Below are 16,094 nucleotides of genomic sequence, written 5' to 3'. Positions count from 1 at the left end.
AGTAGAACAAATGGTTCCTTATCTTTTTATTTTTTATTCTTTTACGTTGTGGCTGGTGTTTGCAACAGCTGCCGCCCCGAGTTCATTGTGTACTGGGTCAATGTTTCATGATAATTTTGACCTTAACAAAGACCTCGTGGTTTGGTGGTTGGAAGGATGTGTACAAAAACCGATTCCTTGTCCTACAATTCGCTGACCACATGACCTTGTAGCTGGCGCTCAGATGCTGGGTGCTGCCCTTTGAAGTCAACAGAGGAGACATAGAAGTTAAAAATAACAACAGTTTGAGGGAGAATGTATTATTATTGATTGCTGAGATGGGGAGCCGGAGGTTGAATAGGAGCTGGATTATGGTTTTAGGTGGGAAAGAGGTGCTGTCAAGCCCCGACAAACGATTTCTTTGTTACAGCACCTTTTCTTGCCAGGTTAAGGTATTATTTTGTGTGAAGTGAATGCAGTATTGATCAGCTCAGGGTGTTCCTGCTGCGTGCTGTGCCGAGACTGGGGGAGGAGGGAGCCGGTGGTTTGAGGTGGGAGGACAACGTCTCTGTACAATGGTTGAGCTGCAGGAGCTGTCCTCACCAGCTGGGACTTTTCTCAAGTGTACGACCTGCTCCAGGCTCTACTGTGAGGTCACCTGCATTTCCCAGGAAGAGGAGCAGGTGCCCGCCATACCACACCAGCAGGGGACCAAAGGCTGGAGGCCTCCAGAGACATGGGATCCCAAGGGACTGTCCACAAAATGACCATCAGAGTTAGCTATCTGGAGTGTATTGGTGGCGGGGGTGAGGGGGTGAGATGACAACCTGGAACGTTCCCTGGAAAGCAACTTAGTAATGACTGAGCCCTTCATATGTGTTGGGCTGCAGGAGAGAGCCAGTTCCCCATCTTCCAGGAGCTTCCTACTTGCTATGTGGAATGATTCTCCATCATTACCTCCGTGATGGTGCCGCTCACTAGCATAGTGGGATGGGGAGCATGATCCCCTTACAAATGAAGACCGGAAACAGCTAGCGAGTGATACTCAAGACAAGTTTTTGGTTGCTAATCTGGAGTCTTTTGTCTACTCCAGCATTTCCAAAATTGTATTTCCTGAACAAGGTGTTAACGTGAATTTAGATAAAGAGCATCATATCCGCATACAGATTTTTCTGAGCTACAGACTTTCTTAGCATCCTTGATACGCTGATGTATATTTTGCCTGCTCAGAAGGAGGTGTGAGATTGAGCATATATCTCAAATTTGTATGACCACAAAACTGCTTTTCCCAGGGAAACATGTTAATTAACATCTCGGTTCTTCAGAACAGTTTTGATTACATGGTATTCTCATTGGCCTGCAATTCAGGTATCCCTAGATTAATTCAGATGTTAATCAGAGATTAATGTATTACACATGAGCAAAATTGCCTTCTTCTGAGAAATCTTCATGTTCAAGTAATTGAAGAGATGATTGCAGGTGAATCAATATCCTTGCAAACATCATATGCATTACTGTCTATACAGAACTTTATTTTAGGCGTTCTAGTGCAGTGCTTCTCAAACTATGGTCAAAGACCTTGTGTATTTGTAGTTTCCAATTTGTTCTGAATCAATGTTTCTTAATGAAATACAGAAAGAACCAGTCACTAGAATGGAGAGATGGAAAAGAACAAAGATATATAAAATCCCAGAGTGGATCTTTTTTTAATCCTAGACTCAACAGATATAATTATGTGAAATTGCTCCTTCTCAATGCTTAGTCTTGGCTTCTGTGCTTACATAGTGTACACCAGAACTAGCAGATTGTGGCCATGGTCTACTCGACAGGCCTCACTTTGAGAAGCTTAGTTGTTGGGAATTTTCTAAAATTATGTCATTTGTATCCATCTCTCTTTCCCTGGCTTCAAGGTCAAGGGCTGATTAAGATCTCTCTCCCCCCTTTTCCTGCTTCTGTTTGCCAGTATGTGGCCTGCCAGTCAGCCATGAGTCATTGACCTTAGAAAGACATCCCTGAAGTCACCCTTACTTTTCTCTGTGTGACAAAATTGCTACGTTTTTACTTACCAGCCTAATTTGCCGTCCATCAGGATCCATATTGATCACCTCTTCTGGTGAATTCGTGCCTGTTGAGACTAGAGAGGAAATGCCCGAACCTTCCCAAATGATCCTCTCTTGGGTTCCCTGTAACCCTGGGGCCTGGGCCACAGATACTTCCAGCACGGGCTGAGCCCGGCTTCAAGGCCCTGGGCACACGGGTGACGGTGTGCAGCGGCTCCTCGCGTTGGCTCAGCTCTTCAGGGGTCTGTCTGTTCATCGAAGTCGCTTTGTTACAGACACAAAGCTGACTAAAGGCATTTCCGTCACTTACCTAGCATGTTGGAGTTCTTGATCTCCAGATGCTTTGACAAAGGTAGCATTTTTGTGTGAATACTTTATCTGTTTCTTAGAAACTGTGTCCCAGTTGCCCTTCACAGATATAATTAGCTAATTTCTTTGCTGACTTTTTATTTTTGGATTAAAAAAAAAAAACTAGTTGATGCTATCATGGGGCAAGATTTTTTTATGTTAAATTTAAAATCAAAAGCTAAAAATAATTTTAAAATTTAAACTTGGACCAGTTGTGTCCGTTTTGACATATTATTTTAGCAAGCCAAATGCATATGTAGATCTGCTGTGTGGTCTATTCTGTAAATAAGCTGAGCCCCAAGGGTGAAAGGAACTGTGCTCTGCAGAAACTAGAATGAATAAAAATCAGAATAATAAATGCATGCTGTTAGCGTAGAAATTCAGGCTACTTTTAGTGACAGGGATGCATAATTGCTTAATAGATTCAGCCATGAGAAATGCTCAAGGAAATCCTTGATTTCAGTAGTTAAACATTTGGTAGTTGAAGACTTCATTTGCTTTGAAAATTTGAGAATATTGTACATGTGTGTGTTTGTGTTTTAATCACTTATGTGGGAGGCTTTAAGAGAAAACTATGTACATTTAAACTTTAAAATGTTTTAGTACTGTTTTTAGCTTCTCTAACAAGACATGATTTGCATGAGTCTGTTGACTCCGTGACCTTAAAGGTGGTTTGTAATGGCCAAAAAACAAACAAACAAATCAGTGATTCTTTGCCTTGAACTTGCATTGCTATAATTATTCTTGAATTGCTTATTGAAGATGTATATAGAAGTCAGATTCTTAATTCTAAAAGAAAGTTTCATATCTTTGATGAAAACGGCCATTTCTGTTTCAGATCAAAATTTGGTGAAAAATAGGGTTTTAGGAACTATAAAACTACCCAAACGTGTTTTCTTAATACACCTTACTCTTTCCAAGATTCCTGCAGGTGTTAGAAAAAGTGATAACACCAAGATTCTGTAGGTTAGGTAGCCTGTGATGGTACACTAGAAATGTGTGGTCTCTTTGATGAGAGAAAGACTTGGAGAATGAATTTAATGGTTGCTAGAGAGAAGGGATAGTTAGGGAGATGGTTAGGGAGTTTGGGATGGACATGTATACTCTGCTATAGTTAAAATATATAAGCAACAAGGACCTACTGTATACCACATGCAGCTCTGCTCGATGTTATGTGGCAGCCTGGATGGGAGGAGAGTTTGGAGGAGAATGGATACATATATTGGAGAAGCGAATGGCAGTCCATTCCAGTATTCTTGCCTGGAGAATCCCATAGACAGAGGAACCTGATGGGTTACAGTCCACAGGGTCGCACAGAGTCAGACACGACTGAAGTGACTTAGCAGGGGATGGATACATGTAAATATATGGCTGAGTCCCTTCAGTGTTCACCTGAAACAATCACAATATTGTTTCAAGTATACCCCAATAGAAAATAAAAAGGTTAAATTTTTTTAAAATGCAAAAAAATATAATTATAGAAATCTTACAAATTAGCAAAAAAAAAAAAAGAAAAAGGCGGGGGGACGGAGAGAAACTTATGATCTCTTTGGTAATAATAAATGTCATACAATAAAGGTTTTTACCAGATCTAGGACAAATAAAAGGCCAAACATGTATTTTAACCCTAATTAATCCTGATTCTCGACTTTTCTGTCTCTCTCTCACACACACGCATGCACACACACACCACATTTTTTTTATTCATTCATCCACTGAAGGAGATTTGCATTGTTTTCATACTTTGATTGTTGTAAAAATTACTGCAGTGAATGTGGGAGTACAGATATCCTAGATAAGAAAAAGTTCTGCGTTATTTTCCATAATGGATATACCAATTTATGTTCCCACCACCCCATTATGTTAAGGAACCTGGAGTTTTATTTTCTCCACATTCTTGCCCATGCTTGTTATCATTTGTTTTTTTTTTGATGATATCCAGGTTGACAGGTTTGAGGTGACAGCTCATTGTAGTCTGATTTGCTAGTAGCCTAGAATGGCACTAGTAGTGTTACATCAGTAAAAGGTTATCTGGTAGCTTTTCAAGATCCACATTATGAATTTAAAATTTGTAGCAAATGGTCTTTGGAGATTTCTCTTCAGTCTCAAAGATCTGTCCTTTAATGACAGACCTACTTCAGCTTCCCTGGTGGCTCAGACCGTAAAGAATCTGCCTGCAATGTAAGAGACCCATGTTTGATCCCAGGGTCAGGAAGACCCCCTGGAGAAGGGAATGGCAACCCACTCCAGTATTCTTGCCTGGGGAATCCCGTGGACAGAGGAGCCTGGCGGGTCACAGTCTGTGGGGTTGCAAAAAGTCGGACACGGCTGAGTGACTGACACTTGCACTTTCACAAGTCCAGTGAGAGAATGGTGGTACTCAGGTGGTGGTGCAGAATGGCCAGCAGGACAAGAAAAGTCTGGAGAATGAAAAGGCTTGCCTTTCATCTTTGGGCTTACATGGAACACAGATGATGTTAAGTTTGATTGGATGACTGCTGAACTCTACACCAAATTCTCAGAATCACCAGTTTCCCTTCATTTATGGCAGAGTGTTAACAGAGGGGTTGAAACAATTTAAGGAAATGCTCACTAATGCATTATTTCTAAACCACTGCATCACATAATTAACATCCTGTCTGGTGTAAGCGACTATTTATAGATCATATAGTATACCCAAATCAGTCAAAGTAATAAATCATTCAGAATGAGGCCTTTCGATGGGAATGTTCCCCTTTGACCACATCTGCAGAATCTGGGCTGCTTTTTATATATTTGTGGTCATTATTATTATTTAGTCGTTAAGTTGTGTCTGACTCTTATGCAACCCCATGGACTATACCCCAACAGGCTCCTCTGTCCATGGGATTTCTCAGGCAAGAATACTGGAGTGGATTGCCGTTCCATTCTGCAGGGGATCTTCCCAACCCAGGGACTGAACCCACATCTCCTGGGTTTCCTGCATTGGCAGGCAAATTATTTTACCACTGAGCCACCTGAGAAGCCACCTTCTCCAAGGGATCTTCCCAACCCAGGGATCGAACCCATGTGTCTTACAGATTCTTAACCACTGAGCCACCAGGGAAGCCCGTTTGTGGTCATAGTTAGATCCAGTTATGGATGGCTAGACCATTCTTCCAGGGAGAAGCTCCCCAAGGTGGAACACCTTGCAACACCTTGGGCAGCCCACCATTTGTCGCAGGTGCGTGTCGGGCTGTCGGGACAGCCTTGGAGCTAGACGGGTTTGGATAGCCTGCTTGCCAACCATCTGAGTCCCCCTCCTGGCTTCAGGTCTCTGATTATATTTCGGGTAAAAGTAATACTATCGGGTTTGGGGCACCTTTCCAGATCTTCGTGAGTCAAGAGAGCAGAGTCGCTAGGACTTTGCCTTTTTGGAAGATGGACATGTTTTCCAACCTCTTAACCATTTTTAAAAGTCATAGGACCTTCCAAACATTTGAGTGTCCAAACCTTACTTGTGTTAGAGGCTAAAATTTTGATACTTAATACTGACACCCTTGTCAAGTTTTGCTTGAGAGGCTTTGCTTTTTTTAGTATTTTTCTTTTCTTTTTTCTGGTTAGGTGGATTCTATTTGACCTACTTCTGTGTTAAATTGTTGGAGTTCTTCAGCATTAAATAAAGCTAGTGCTCAAAGATAAGTGCTAAATAAATCAGAACTCCTTTCTGATTTATTTACTTTTCAGAGTTTGCTGTAAGGCTACCACAGTATATATACCCAGAATGAGGCCTGGTTTGTGCAAACACTTACATACATTTGTTTTTAGATTAAAACAATGTTTTCCTATTACAAAATTGTTATATGACGGGTATGATAACTTGAAATTAAAAGTAGGCAAAAATAAGAATGAAATAAGTCTTAATTCTACCTTCTAAAGTTGATTTACATTTTATGGATTACCAGTGCTAATGTATCTCTTAATACATATCTTTACAGACCACTTAAGAAAACTCGTTTTGGGGGGATGACAAAAATGAAGTTCTTTTGCCCCGCCTTGTGTTTTGGTGCTAAACAGTGATGCGTCGTGAGCCGTTTCCAGCCCGTAACATTTCTCCTCAGCGCTCTGCTTAGGTGCTCAGTCGTATCCGACTGTGATCCCAGGGCTGTAGCCTACCAGGCTCCTCTGTCTATGAGGATTCTCCAGGCAAGAATACTGGAGTGGGTTGCCATGCCCTCTTCAGGGGATCTTCCCAACCCAGGGATCGAACCCAGGTCTCCTGCATTGCAGGCAGATTCTTTACCGTCTGAGCCACCTGGGAAGCCCAAATATTACTTTGGTATCTCCTTGCATGGATAGTTCATGATTTCCTTAGCCAGTATCTGATACCGTTTTGAGACATTGTGCTGTATGAGGTGGAACTCTGAAATGATGTGATTGAATTTTAAAGGAAATCTATTAAATGATTATTTAAAGTTTATAATTATCTTATTTCATCTCAAATGAACAACCTTACTTTACTGGCAGGAAGTCAATGAGGTTATCATCTGTCATTGTCTTTCATGCTCCTATATCTTGAACATATGTCTAGGAAGATACGCTGTGCTGGCTTGCAGGACAATTCCAATTAAGAAATAATGTTAGTATGGGTAGCTAATCTATGTAAAAATAGTTTCTTGTCTTTCTGCATTAATTTTTTTTATAGGTAATTTGAGATACTTGACAGAATCTGAAGTCTGTTTTTATTTTCTTTTCCTGAACTTGAAATGAGTTTTTGTTCTTAAATTGCTTGGGAGTTATGAGTGTTGTTTTTGATGTGACACTTTAATATCTCCTCCTTATGAAGAGGATCTCTGTGGATGCAAGAATTGCTATAGACATTTAAACTGGAAGAATAAAGGAATATCATGGCAACCTAATTTTAAAGCAGAGTTTGAGTCTTTTATATTTTGAAAAAATTTAGGCATATTGGCATCATTTTTCTTTCGTGTCTCCTAAGAAAGTTGGTGGTCTGGCTGGGTGTGTAGCTAGTTTGGGGACTCTATTCAATCACTGAACTGATAGAGAGCAGGGTGACTTATCTAGATCGTTAGGCCCCTTGGTGGTGTGATCTGGTCGTTATTTCATGTTTATGGTGTGAAAGCAGAAGAGGTTTGTAACTGCCTGCTTCAGTGTTCCTGGGCCTTCCGTGGTGGCCCACACAGTAAAGAATCTACCTGCAATGCAGGAGACCCGGGTTCATTCCCTAGGCCTGGAAGATCTCCTGGAGAAGGGAATGGCCACTCACTCCAGTATTCTTGCCTAGAGAATTCCATGAATCTGGTGGGCTACAGTCCATGGGGTCAGAGTCTGACCCAACTGAGACACTTTCACTTTTTCACTTTCAGACTTCAGCTAGAATTGACCCTGGCCCTGGGACATACTTTTCTAAAAATAGCCTGAGTAGTCCCTTTCATATGAGTGAACTGCTGCTCTGTGGAAATTTCCTTTCCAATTGAGCCCCATGTGTTTTTACGTCAAATTAGTCCCCTTCGGTTACAGATGTATACACGGTCACCTATAATATATAGTGGAAATTTAAATTAATCCAAGAATAGGTGTGTAATTTTTCCACAGGCATTGTGTTAACCCTTCTCTTCCACTTCTAAATTAATGTGGCGAAGTGAATCCACTACTTACACAGAGTGGAAAAAGAGCTCTTTATCACATGTCTGCACTGCTAGGCAGCAAGTTGGACTGCACTGTAACGTGTATACACATCCCCCCACCCCCGGGTCACCGGTGATGGTGCTCCTGGAAATTGAGCACAGTGATTCTGGCTGAGGAAGGCTTTCTCCAAGTAGTTTCCTCATTTTTTGTAACGCTAACTTCCAGGATAGGGAGATCTTTTTGAAGGCTGTTTAGAATAAGGATTGACAAGCTATAGCCTTCTGGCCAGATTTGACAAGTATCCTGTTTCTGAATAGCTCATGACCTAAGAATTTCTTTATTTCTTTGGGATAGGTGGGAGGTAGGAAAGATTTTAAAAACAAGATTTGTGAGATGTGAAAAAGTCAAATTTCAGCGTGCGTGAGTAAAATTGTAGCGGAACACAGCCTTGCACATTTGCATACACGTCTGTGGCTACATTTGTGGCAGAACTGAGTGTGTGTAAGAGAGACTCATAACCCCTATAATGTGAAATATTTAGTTTCACCTTCCGCATTAAAAGTTTGCATACTTTTTCATTTAGGACATCACTTTATTAGGAGAATTTTTTTTTTTTTTTAATGATAGACATTCTGTGAAACATAACTGGATGCAGAAGACTGTAGTTGAAGTTTTGTTTAGTTGGTTCAATGAATTTCTGTTAAAGTGCTCACACACCAGTTTCTGGATGTCTTTAAGAATGTATAAAGCAAAATGTAATTTCTTTAATTTTTTATTGAAATGTGGCTGATATACAGTGTTGTGTTAGTTCTGGTGTACGGGAAAGTGTTTCAGTTCTGTGTGTCTGTGTATATATATTCTTTTTCATATTTTTTTTCCATTATGATTTGTTGCAGGATAATGAATATAATTCCCTATGCTATACAGTAGGATCTTGTCATTTATTTTGTATATATTAGTATCCAAAATGTACTTTCAAAATATCTGTTCTGGAGATTTTTTTTTTAAGTATAATACTCCTTTTATAGGTAAAAGTTAACCCGAGTTTTTTAATACTTTTTAAATTTTTTTAGTTGATTTGAATTCCTATATTATTATGATATTATGGCAGGAATGTGTATTTGACCCAGATCCAAATCAGGATAGTGACAATTGCTACAAAGCATCACTGTGTTGCTGTTAAACATCATCAGACCTACAATTGTAAAAACAAATCCATCCCTATGGTTCCTCTACGTTCAGTCTTTTGTTATATGGACACTTGGGCTTCCCAGGTGGTTCAGTGGTGAAGAACCCACCTGCCAATGCAGGAGATGCAGGTTCGATCCCTGCATCGGGGTCAGAAAGATCCTCTGGAGAGGGAAAGGGCAACCCACTCCAGTATTCTTGCCTGGAAAACCCCATGGACAGAGGAGCCTGCTGGGCTACAGTCCCTGGGGTCGCAGAGTTGGACACACACATGTACACACAGACACACACATATGGACACTAACGTCTGTGTTCTTTGCTGATTAGAGAGTGTGGGCAGATGTGTGTTTGTAGCAAGAGTTGGTGGAGTCGGTTAGGGTGAGCCAAAAACTATGATCATCTCTTTCCCATCAGTTACTTGTATACCTCCTCCCATCCCCAGCCCCCCAGCTCCTATCATCTGTGCTGTGTTCTTTAGAATTCAACTTGTTCTTGCCTTCCGTATGGGCCTGATGGTGGTGAAAAGGAATATTTTTTTAAGATCATGTATCTGTGGGATAAATCAGCAAGTGGTTGGGATTTTTAATTGCATGAGCAATAAATTCTCAGAAGAGTTACAAGCACTCTGAAATCTGCCTACAAGCTGATCAGTGTTGTCGTAGATGCAAGATGACTCAGGTCCACAGTGCTTTGAAAGGAGACAAGACTGTTTTTTTTATCTCTACAGGAAATACATAACTTATACACCTCTTAGGCTTATCTAAACCTCCAACTTGGGAGGATTTAGGGAATGTGTCAGTTGGTATACTGCTGATTGCAGAATATCTAAGAAAACACAGCTCAGATTTAACCTGGCGAATTGCAGGGAGTTATGTATCTTTAAAAGCAAAATGTATATTTAATGACTTAGACGGTGCGTTGAGGCACTTACAAAATGCAGATGAGCCCAGATTTTCATTTTTAGGAATCAGAATTATACCTAGCTCATTCTTTATGCATTAAACATGTTCCTTGTGCAACTTGCCACGTATAGCCCAAGCTGTACTCATGTAATTTAGCCCTTTCAGAATGAAGTCTCTTGTCACCAGCATTAGGGACGGGGCTGGAATTAGGATGAGGCAAGAGAGATGCCTAGGGTGCAGAATTTAAGGAGGTGATCACTCTTGGTGTCTACCTGAGTCTGCAGGATCTGGAGGATGAGAGCCTTCTTAAATTCCTCACCTTAGGTGTTTTTCTTGCCACATCCTTGTCCTGGCCCTGATGAGGTCCCTTGAAGATTCTCTAAGATAACCCCACTGCTGGATCAGATTCTCAAATTACTTAATCTTGGGGGAGGTGAGGTGGGCCAGGAATGTGCTTTTTAACCTCATCTCTTTGTGCTTCAAATGCACCTTGAAGTTTGAGGGGCCCTCCCAGCTTGGTTGGCCAGCCTACTGGCCAACAGGACAAAAGCTGCTTGGCTTGCCTCAGGTTATAGTTGGGATGGTAGCTTAAAAATGTGCCTGATTAACCAGCACACAGAAACAAGTAGGCCAGCCGGACCACACTGTGTGCCAGCCCTGGCCATTGCATAACTGCTACCAGGTGTCACGCTGGAAGGCTTGGATCTTAGGGCACTTGTAACCAAAGCTAAATGTAATTGATTGTGTAATTTTCAGCTGTTCCAATTTTTTAAATTAAAAATGTTTTACAAGTTTATTATTAGCTGTGTTCATTGTAAAAAAAAATTAGAAAATAAGTCAAAAGAATGAAACAGATATTTATGTATAACTCTACTACCCAGAGATAACAACCATGAACATCATAAAGCATCCTTTCAGCCCCCCCTTTTTTCCTTCAGAGTAATATTTAATTCCATTAAAAATCCAGCATGTGGCATTAGGAACAATGAATGACAAGAGGGAGGTTGTTATGAGGAAATCTGTCTTATGAACTTGATTCCCATTTGAATTCTGTCCAGTTGGAGTCTGTCCAGTTATCTTTGCTGTCTGTGTGTGGACCTTCTCCTCTCATCGTTGATCTCAGTATGGAAGAAAAAATTCACATGGCCAGGTGTATGTGTGGATTTCTTATCTCGTGGCCCACTTTTGCAAAAATGGTGTAACATAGGAAAGTCACCATCAGGCTGTTATTCCAGGTCCCTTCTTGTGACACTAATTGAATTCCTTTGGAATTTGAAGGACTTGTTTCTTTAGGAGGATTTAATAATTAACAGCTCTTACTGTGTGTCTGCAATAGGTCAGACTCTGCTAGGAGTCAGAGGTACAATCCATAAGACATGCTCCTTGCCCTTGAGAACAGTCAGATGGAGGCAGACCAGGATATTTTAGAAGTGCGTCAGGTGCTCTAAAGTGTTTCGGGAGTAGGGACGCGAGACCAACCAACTTGGCTTTGGAGAGTTGAGGATGGCTAGGAAAAGGAGATGACACTTGAATGTGAGTCCAGAGAGACCTGCCGTATGGCGCCTGCCGTCTTCAGCAAATAGCATTCTCCTAAAGTTCCACTGTTTTCTGTGTTATGTCCTACTTTTCAGCCTGGCCACACAGTTGCCCATGATAATTAAATGAAACTTGCCAGATGGATGCTTTCGCAAGACGATGGCTTGTCTTCTTGCTCTATTTGTGAAAGCTGGCATTGGATCCAAGCTCTCAAGGATGCCCCTACCTTGAGATTGCTTTTGGAGTGTTGCTCTTTTGTGTGTGTGAGCCAAACAGCCTGCCCGTCAGCAGGGCCAGGTTGAATGACAGGTGGGTGTGCCATGCATGCAGACACTTTGATCCCTGCCAAGCCGTTTTGCCTGCAAGGAGGTGAGGTGCTGAGAGGTTGTTCTACAAAGATGTCATTTATCAGCATTGCCTTCCTTCGAAAAAATTAGTTTCTGGCCTGTTGGCCTTTTCCTCTGACCATTATAATCGATGTCATGTAATCAATGTCAAATTCCCAGTTCTTTGGGTTAAAACACATACATGTTATCATGCTGTCTAAAGATATTAGATATTGAAGAGAAAATTTAGAATGACCAATGCAGTTAACCTAATTGCTACCAAGCTTGATGAACCTAGGAAGGTGGGTACTCTAAGGAGAAAAAATAATAAATGAGTAATAAATTAGTAGTTAATGCTTTTAAAAAAATATTTTTAAAATTTATTTACTGGATGTCCTGGGTCTTAGTCAAGGCATATGGGATCTTGTTCCCTGACCAGGGATCAAACCCAGGCCCCCTGCACTGGAACATGGAATCTTAGTCACTGAAGCACCAGGGAAGTCCCATTAATTAATGCTTTTTCTGTTTGATTTCTGTGAATCATTCTTGATTCTTTGTCAAGAATCATTTCATTTCATCGTCACAACATCACTATGAAGAGTTCCTGTTGTTACTGTTGTTATTCGCGTTGGATACCCGAAGACTCGGTGGAGAGCCACCGAGGGCCCGCACTTGGGTACAGGTCTGCCTGTCACGCACATGGCCGCCCGTAGCTCTGTGCAGAGGCTCTGGGTCAGTGCCCACGAAGCTGTACCAGGGACACTGGGTGTGCTCATCACCATCCCTGCCAGTGTAGCTTACTCATTCTCAGGGGGTGTGAGTCCTTCAAGTGTATTTCCAGTAGAACAGCTGAATATAAGTTCTTTTTCCGTTTACTAATCTCAAGAATTTGCAGGGTACCTTTGATTGAATATCAGTTGATTATTATAGTTACACAGAAATGTCAAATTAGAGCATTCCTGCTGATACAGTTTACTTTTCAGTGATTGTACTCAGGTTTAGACATATGTATGAGTAAAACTCTTGGCCTGGTTTCCTCTTCTAATTTTCTATTCCTCTTTTGCATTTGAAATAAAAGTTTGGAGTTAAAAGCCCATATTGTGTTTTACTCTGATGTTTTGGCTTCTCTATAAAAAGGGTGATTCAGCTCCTTGTCTTCACCACCCCTTCCACACCCCCATCAAAAAAAGGAGGGGGGAAATTTCCGAGGCAGGCATCTTCTCTTTTCCCATAACTCCTCCTAATTTATTCTAGTTCCTGCAATAACTTGAAATTCCAATGAGTCTTTGAATCATTTGAGAGTCTGATGGCAGGAATCCTTTAATAAACAGTGTTGTTGTTAAGTCACGTCTGACTCTTTGCAACCTCATGGACTGCAGCACACCAGGCTTCCCTGTCCCTCACTATCTCCCAGGCTTTGCCCAAGTTCATGTTCGTTGAGTTGGTGATGCCATCCAACAATCTCATTCTCTGCCACACTCTTCTCCTCCTGCCCTCAATCTTTCTCAGCATCAGGGTATATTTGAATGAGTCAGCTTTTCGCATCAGGCGGCCAAGAGTATTGGAGCTTCAGCATTTCCACCTGTTAGACAGTTGGGAACCCTAGAATCCTGATTAGAACCCATCTTTCAGGTTCTCTCTCCCTGGGAACAGAAACCTGGCCAGGTGGTCCTGCAACCTCAGTCGTCCCTGAGGCAAGGAAAGCTCAGAGACCCTTACATCCACGGGATGAACAGTCCACACAGGGGATGGGTCACTCTAACCGGGGAAGCCTTTTTCTTGGTCAAACCCTCACATCCACCTCCCTGCACCTTCCATTCACTGGTTCACATTCTCCCCTTTGAGCAACATGTTCTCTCAGGGTCCTCTTAAGCCTTGAGAAAGTTTTTAAAGATTCAGAAATTGTGGAGGGAGCCTTGATGAGGTTTTCCAGCAGTCTGACATATGGCCGCTTCTCTCTCCCTCCAGCAAAACCAGAAATCCTGACGCATGAGAGGCTGGTGAACGGCATGCTGCAGTGCGTGGCCACAGGGTTCCCGGAGCCAACCATCGATTGGTACTTTTGTCCAGGAACAGAGCAGAGGTGAGATGATTATTTTGGATACCACTTAACACTCATCAGGATAAGACTGCAATTCAGTTGAATTTCAAATATGTTTTCAAAGTATTATTTTTTTTTAAAAAAAAACTTTGTTTTTGATTAATTTTTTTCTATCCATGTGGCTTTTTAGAGAGCATAATTGCTATATTTTTCTTGGTAGACATTAATTTTGTTTGCTGAAACATGATTACTGAACGACGTCTTTATTTTGGTGGTTATCTTTTGGATTTATCATGCAATTTCCAGCCTGCAGGTAGATAAAGCAATTTCCCAGGACAGAGTAATTAGATTTCCAATATATACACAGGAGGTAATATGTGTGGGAAATGTGACTGTAGTTATCATGAAAAAATTTACCTCAGAAGTTAATTGCCAAGTTACCAAAAAAGTAATGATCGCGCAATTACTATACATATGGTGCTGGGGAGCTACATGTTTTAAAAAGGTTTTCTCCTTGATGAGGTGCCCAGCCCCTGAGCAGAGTACATCTGGAATTGTACTTCCTCTCTTTCACAATCCACACTTAAGCCTTAAATTGTCCTGTCGCATTACCTGAAGACGAAAATGGGGTCAGCATCACTGTTTTTATCCATCAAATGCTATTTTACGCTCAGGCTTTAAAGCCCAGTGTAACATCACAATTGAGTAGTCACGATAATAATAGCAATTTCATTTTTCACAGAATAGCCCTTTTTAAAAAAATAAACAGCAAGTTAGAGAGGTTACATAAGACTGTTGTTCTCAGCTGGGTTTTAGTTGAGTGTTTTCTTTGGGGGAGAAGCAGGGAGGTTCAGGACCCCTGGAAAGTTTGCCCACAGGGGACACAGCCCCAGTACCTGTAGACATTCGCTGAGAAAATGTTTATGGAATGCCGACTGTATGCTGGACATGGGTCTAGTGAACAAAACACAGCTGAGTCCCATTAGTGAGTTTATATTGTAATGCGTAGAGGTGGATGGAAGACTGATATCTACCATATGCAGGTGTTGCAAGCTAAGGGAGAAAGTAAAGCCAGGTATGGGAACAAAATTGCTAGGCCTGTGGGGGGATAATTTAAAATAGAGTCGTCTGAGTCCGGTTCCTGATGATCTTCGCCACCTGGAGTTCATTCAGCCCAGCAGGCACTGTCTCCATCTCCCTCCATGGCACTTCGAGCCAGAGCATCCTCACTTCTGGGGTGTGGGGGTGGCCCTGTCTTCATCCTTAAAGACTTTATTGCTTTCCTCCTCCACCGTCTTCCTTTTCAACCCTGCATACATCTGTTCACAATTACTTTATTTATAAATGGCTGCTGTGTGCAGGGACGGAAGCCAGCCGTCTTACTGAATTCATCTCTAATCCTTTCAGTAACCCTCCAAGATGGGTATTACTGCCCCAATTTTACAGCTGTAGGAACTGAGTCTTGGAGACTTTTAAGTCCTACTCACAAGTCAACAGAGTAGGTGTTTGAGTCCGGATTTTAAACCCACATCTCACCTCAAAACCTCTTCTCTTTTTCCTCTTCCAAGTGCTTTTCTTGCTCTCGGTGCCACAGACATGCTCGTTTGTCATCACACTTCCACTTGTAAAAGTGAATGTCTGATTATGAATCTCTTGACTTGGTTTTAAAAGTATGCGGTATCCAATGCATTCAGTTGATTTTCTCTTGAGAGTAAGTCTGGGCTGCTGTTTCTCCCACCTAGGTGTTCTGTTCCCATTGGGCCAGTGGATGTACAGATCCAAAACTCATCTGTCTTACCATTTGGAAAACTAGTGGTTCATAGCACCATTGATGACAGCACGTTCAAACACAATGGGACAGTGGAATGCAGGGCTTACAACGATGTGGGCAAGAGTTCTGCCTATTTTAACTTTGCATTTAAAGGTAACAGCAAAGGTATATTTCTTTTTAATCCAATTTAAGGGGATGTTTAGACTCTGCCTGCCATGTCAATCATGACTTTTAAGTCCATTCCATCACTGGCATGTCATTTCCGGTAATATCTACATTGCGCATGTGATTGTCATCAAATGTACTAAGTTTCATCCTGTGCTAGTTTGTTAATGA

The 16,094-nt window shown here is 41.5% G+C and overlaps 1 protein-coding gene across 8 annotated transcripts in view; it reads left to right on the top strand.

Moving 5' to 3' along the window:
• KIT (KIT proto-oncogene, receptor tyrosine kinase) overlaps nt 1–16,094 on the top strand; it is a 91,056-nt gene that overhangs the window by 60,759 nt on the left and 14,203 nt on the right. For 4 of the 8 annotated variants that reach the window (XM_065914436.1, XM_065914435.1, XM_065914433.1 and 1 more), the window contains 2 exons: nt 13,915–14,029; nt 15,730–15,911. In XM_065914436.1, the coding sequence (XP_065770508.1) occupies nt 13,915–14,029; nt 15,730–15,911 (297 nt within the window). Of the gene's footprint in view, nt 1–13,914; nt 14,030–15,729; nt 15,924–16,094 lie in introns of all 8 variants that reach the window. The other 4 variants (XM_065914434.1, XM_065914432.1, XM_065914430.1 and 1 more) reach the window with 1 other exon arrangement.

Source organism: Muntiacus reevesi, chromosome 22, assembly GCF_963930625.1.
Source record: "Muntiacus reevesi chromosome 22, mMunRee1.1, whole genome shotgun sequence".
NCBI lineage: Eukaryota > Metazoa > Chordata > Mammalia > Artiodactyla > Cervidae > Muntiacus > Muntiacus reevesi.
The sequence above is the reverse complement of the archived record's forward strand: the minus strand, read 5'-3'. Positions and strand labels throughout refer to the sequence as shown.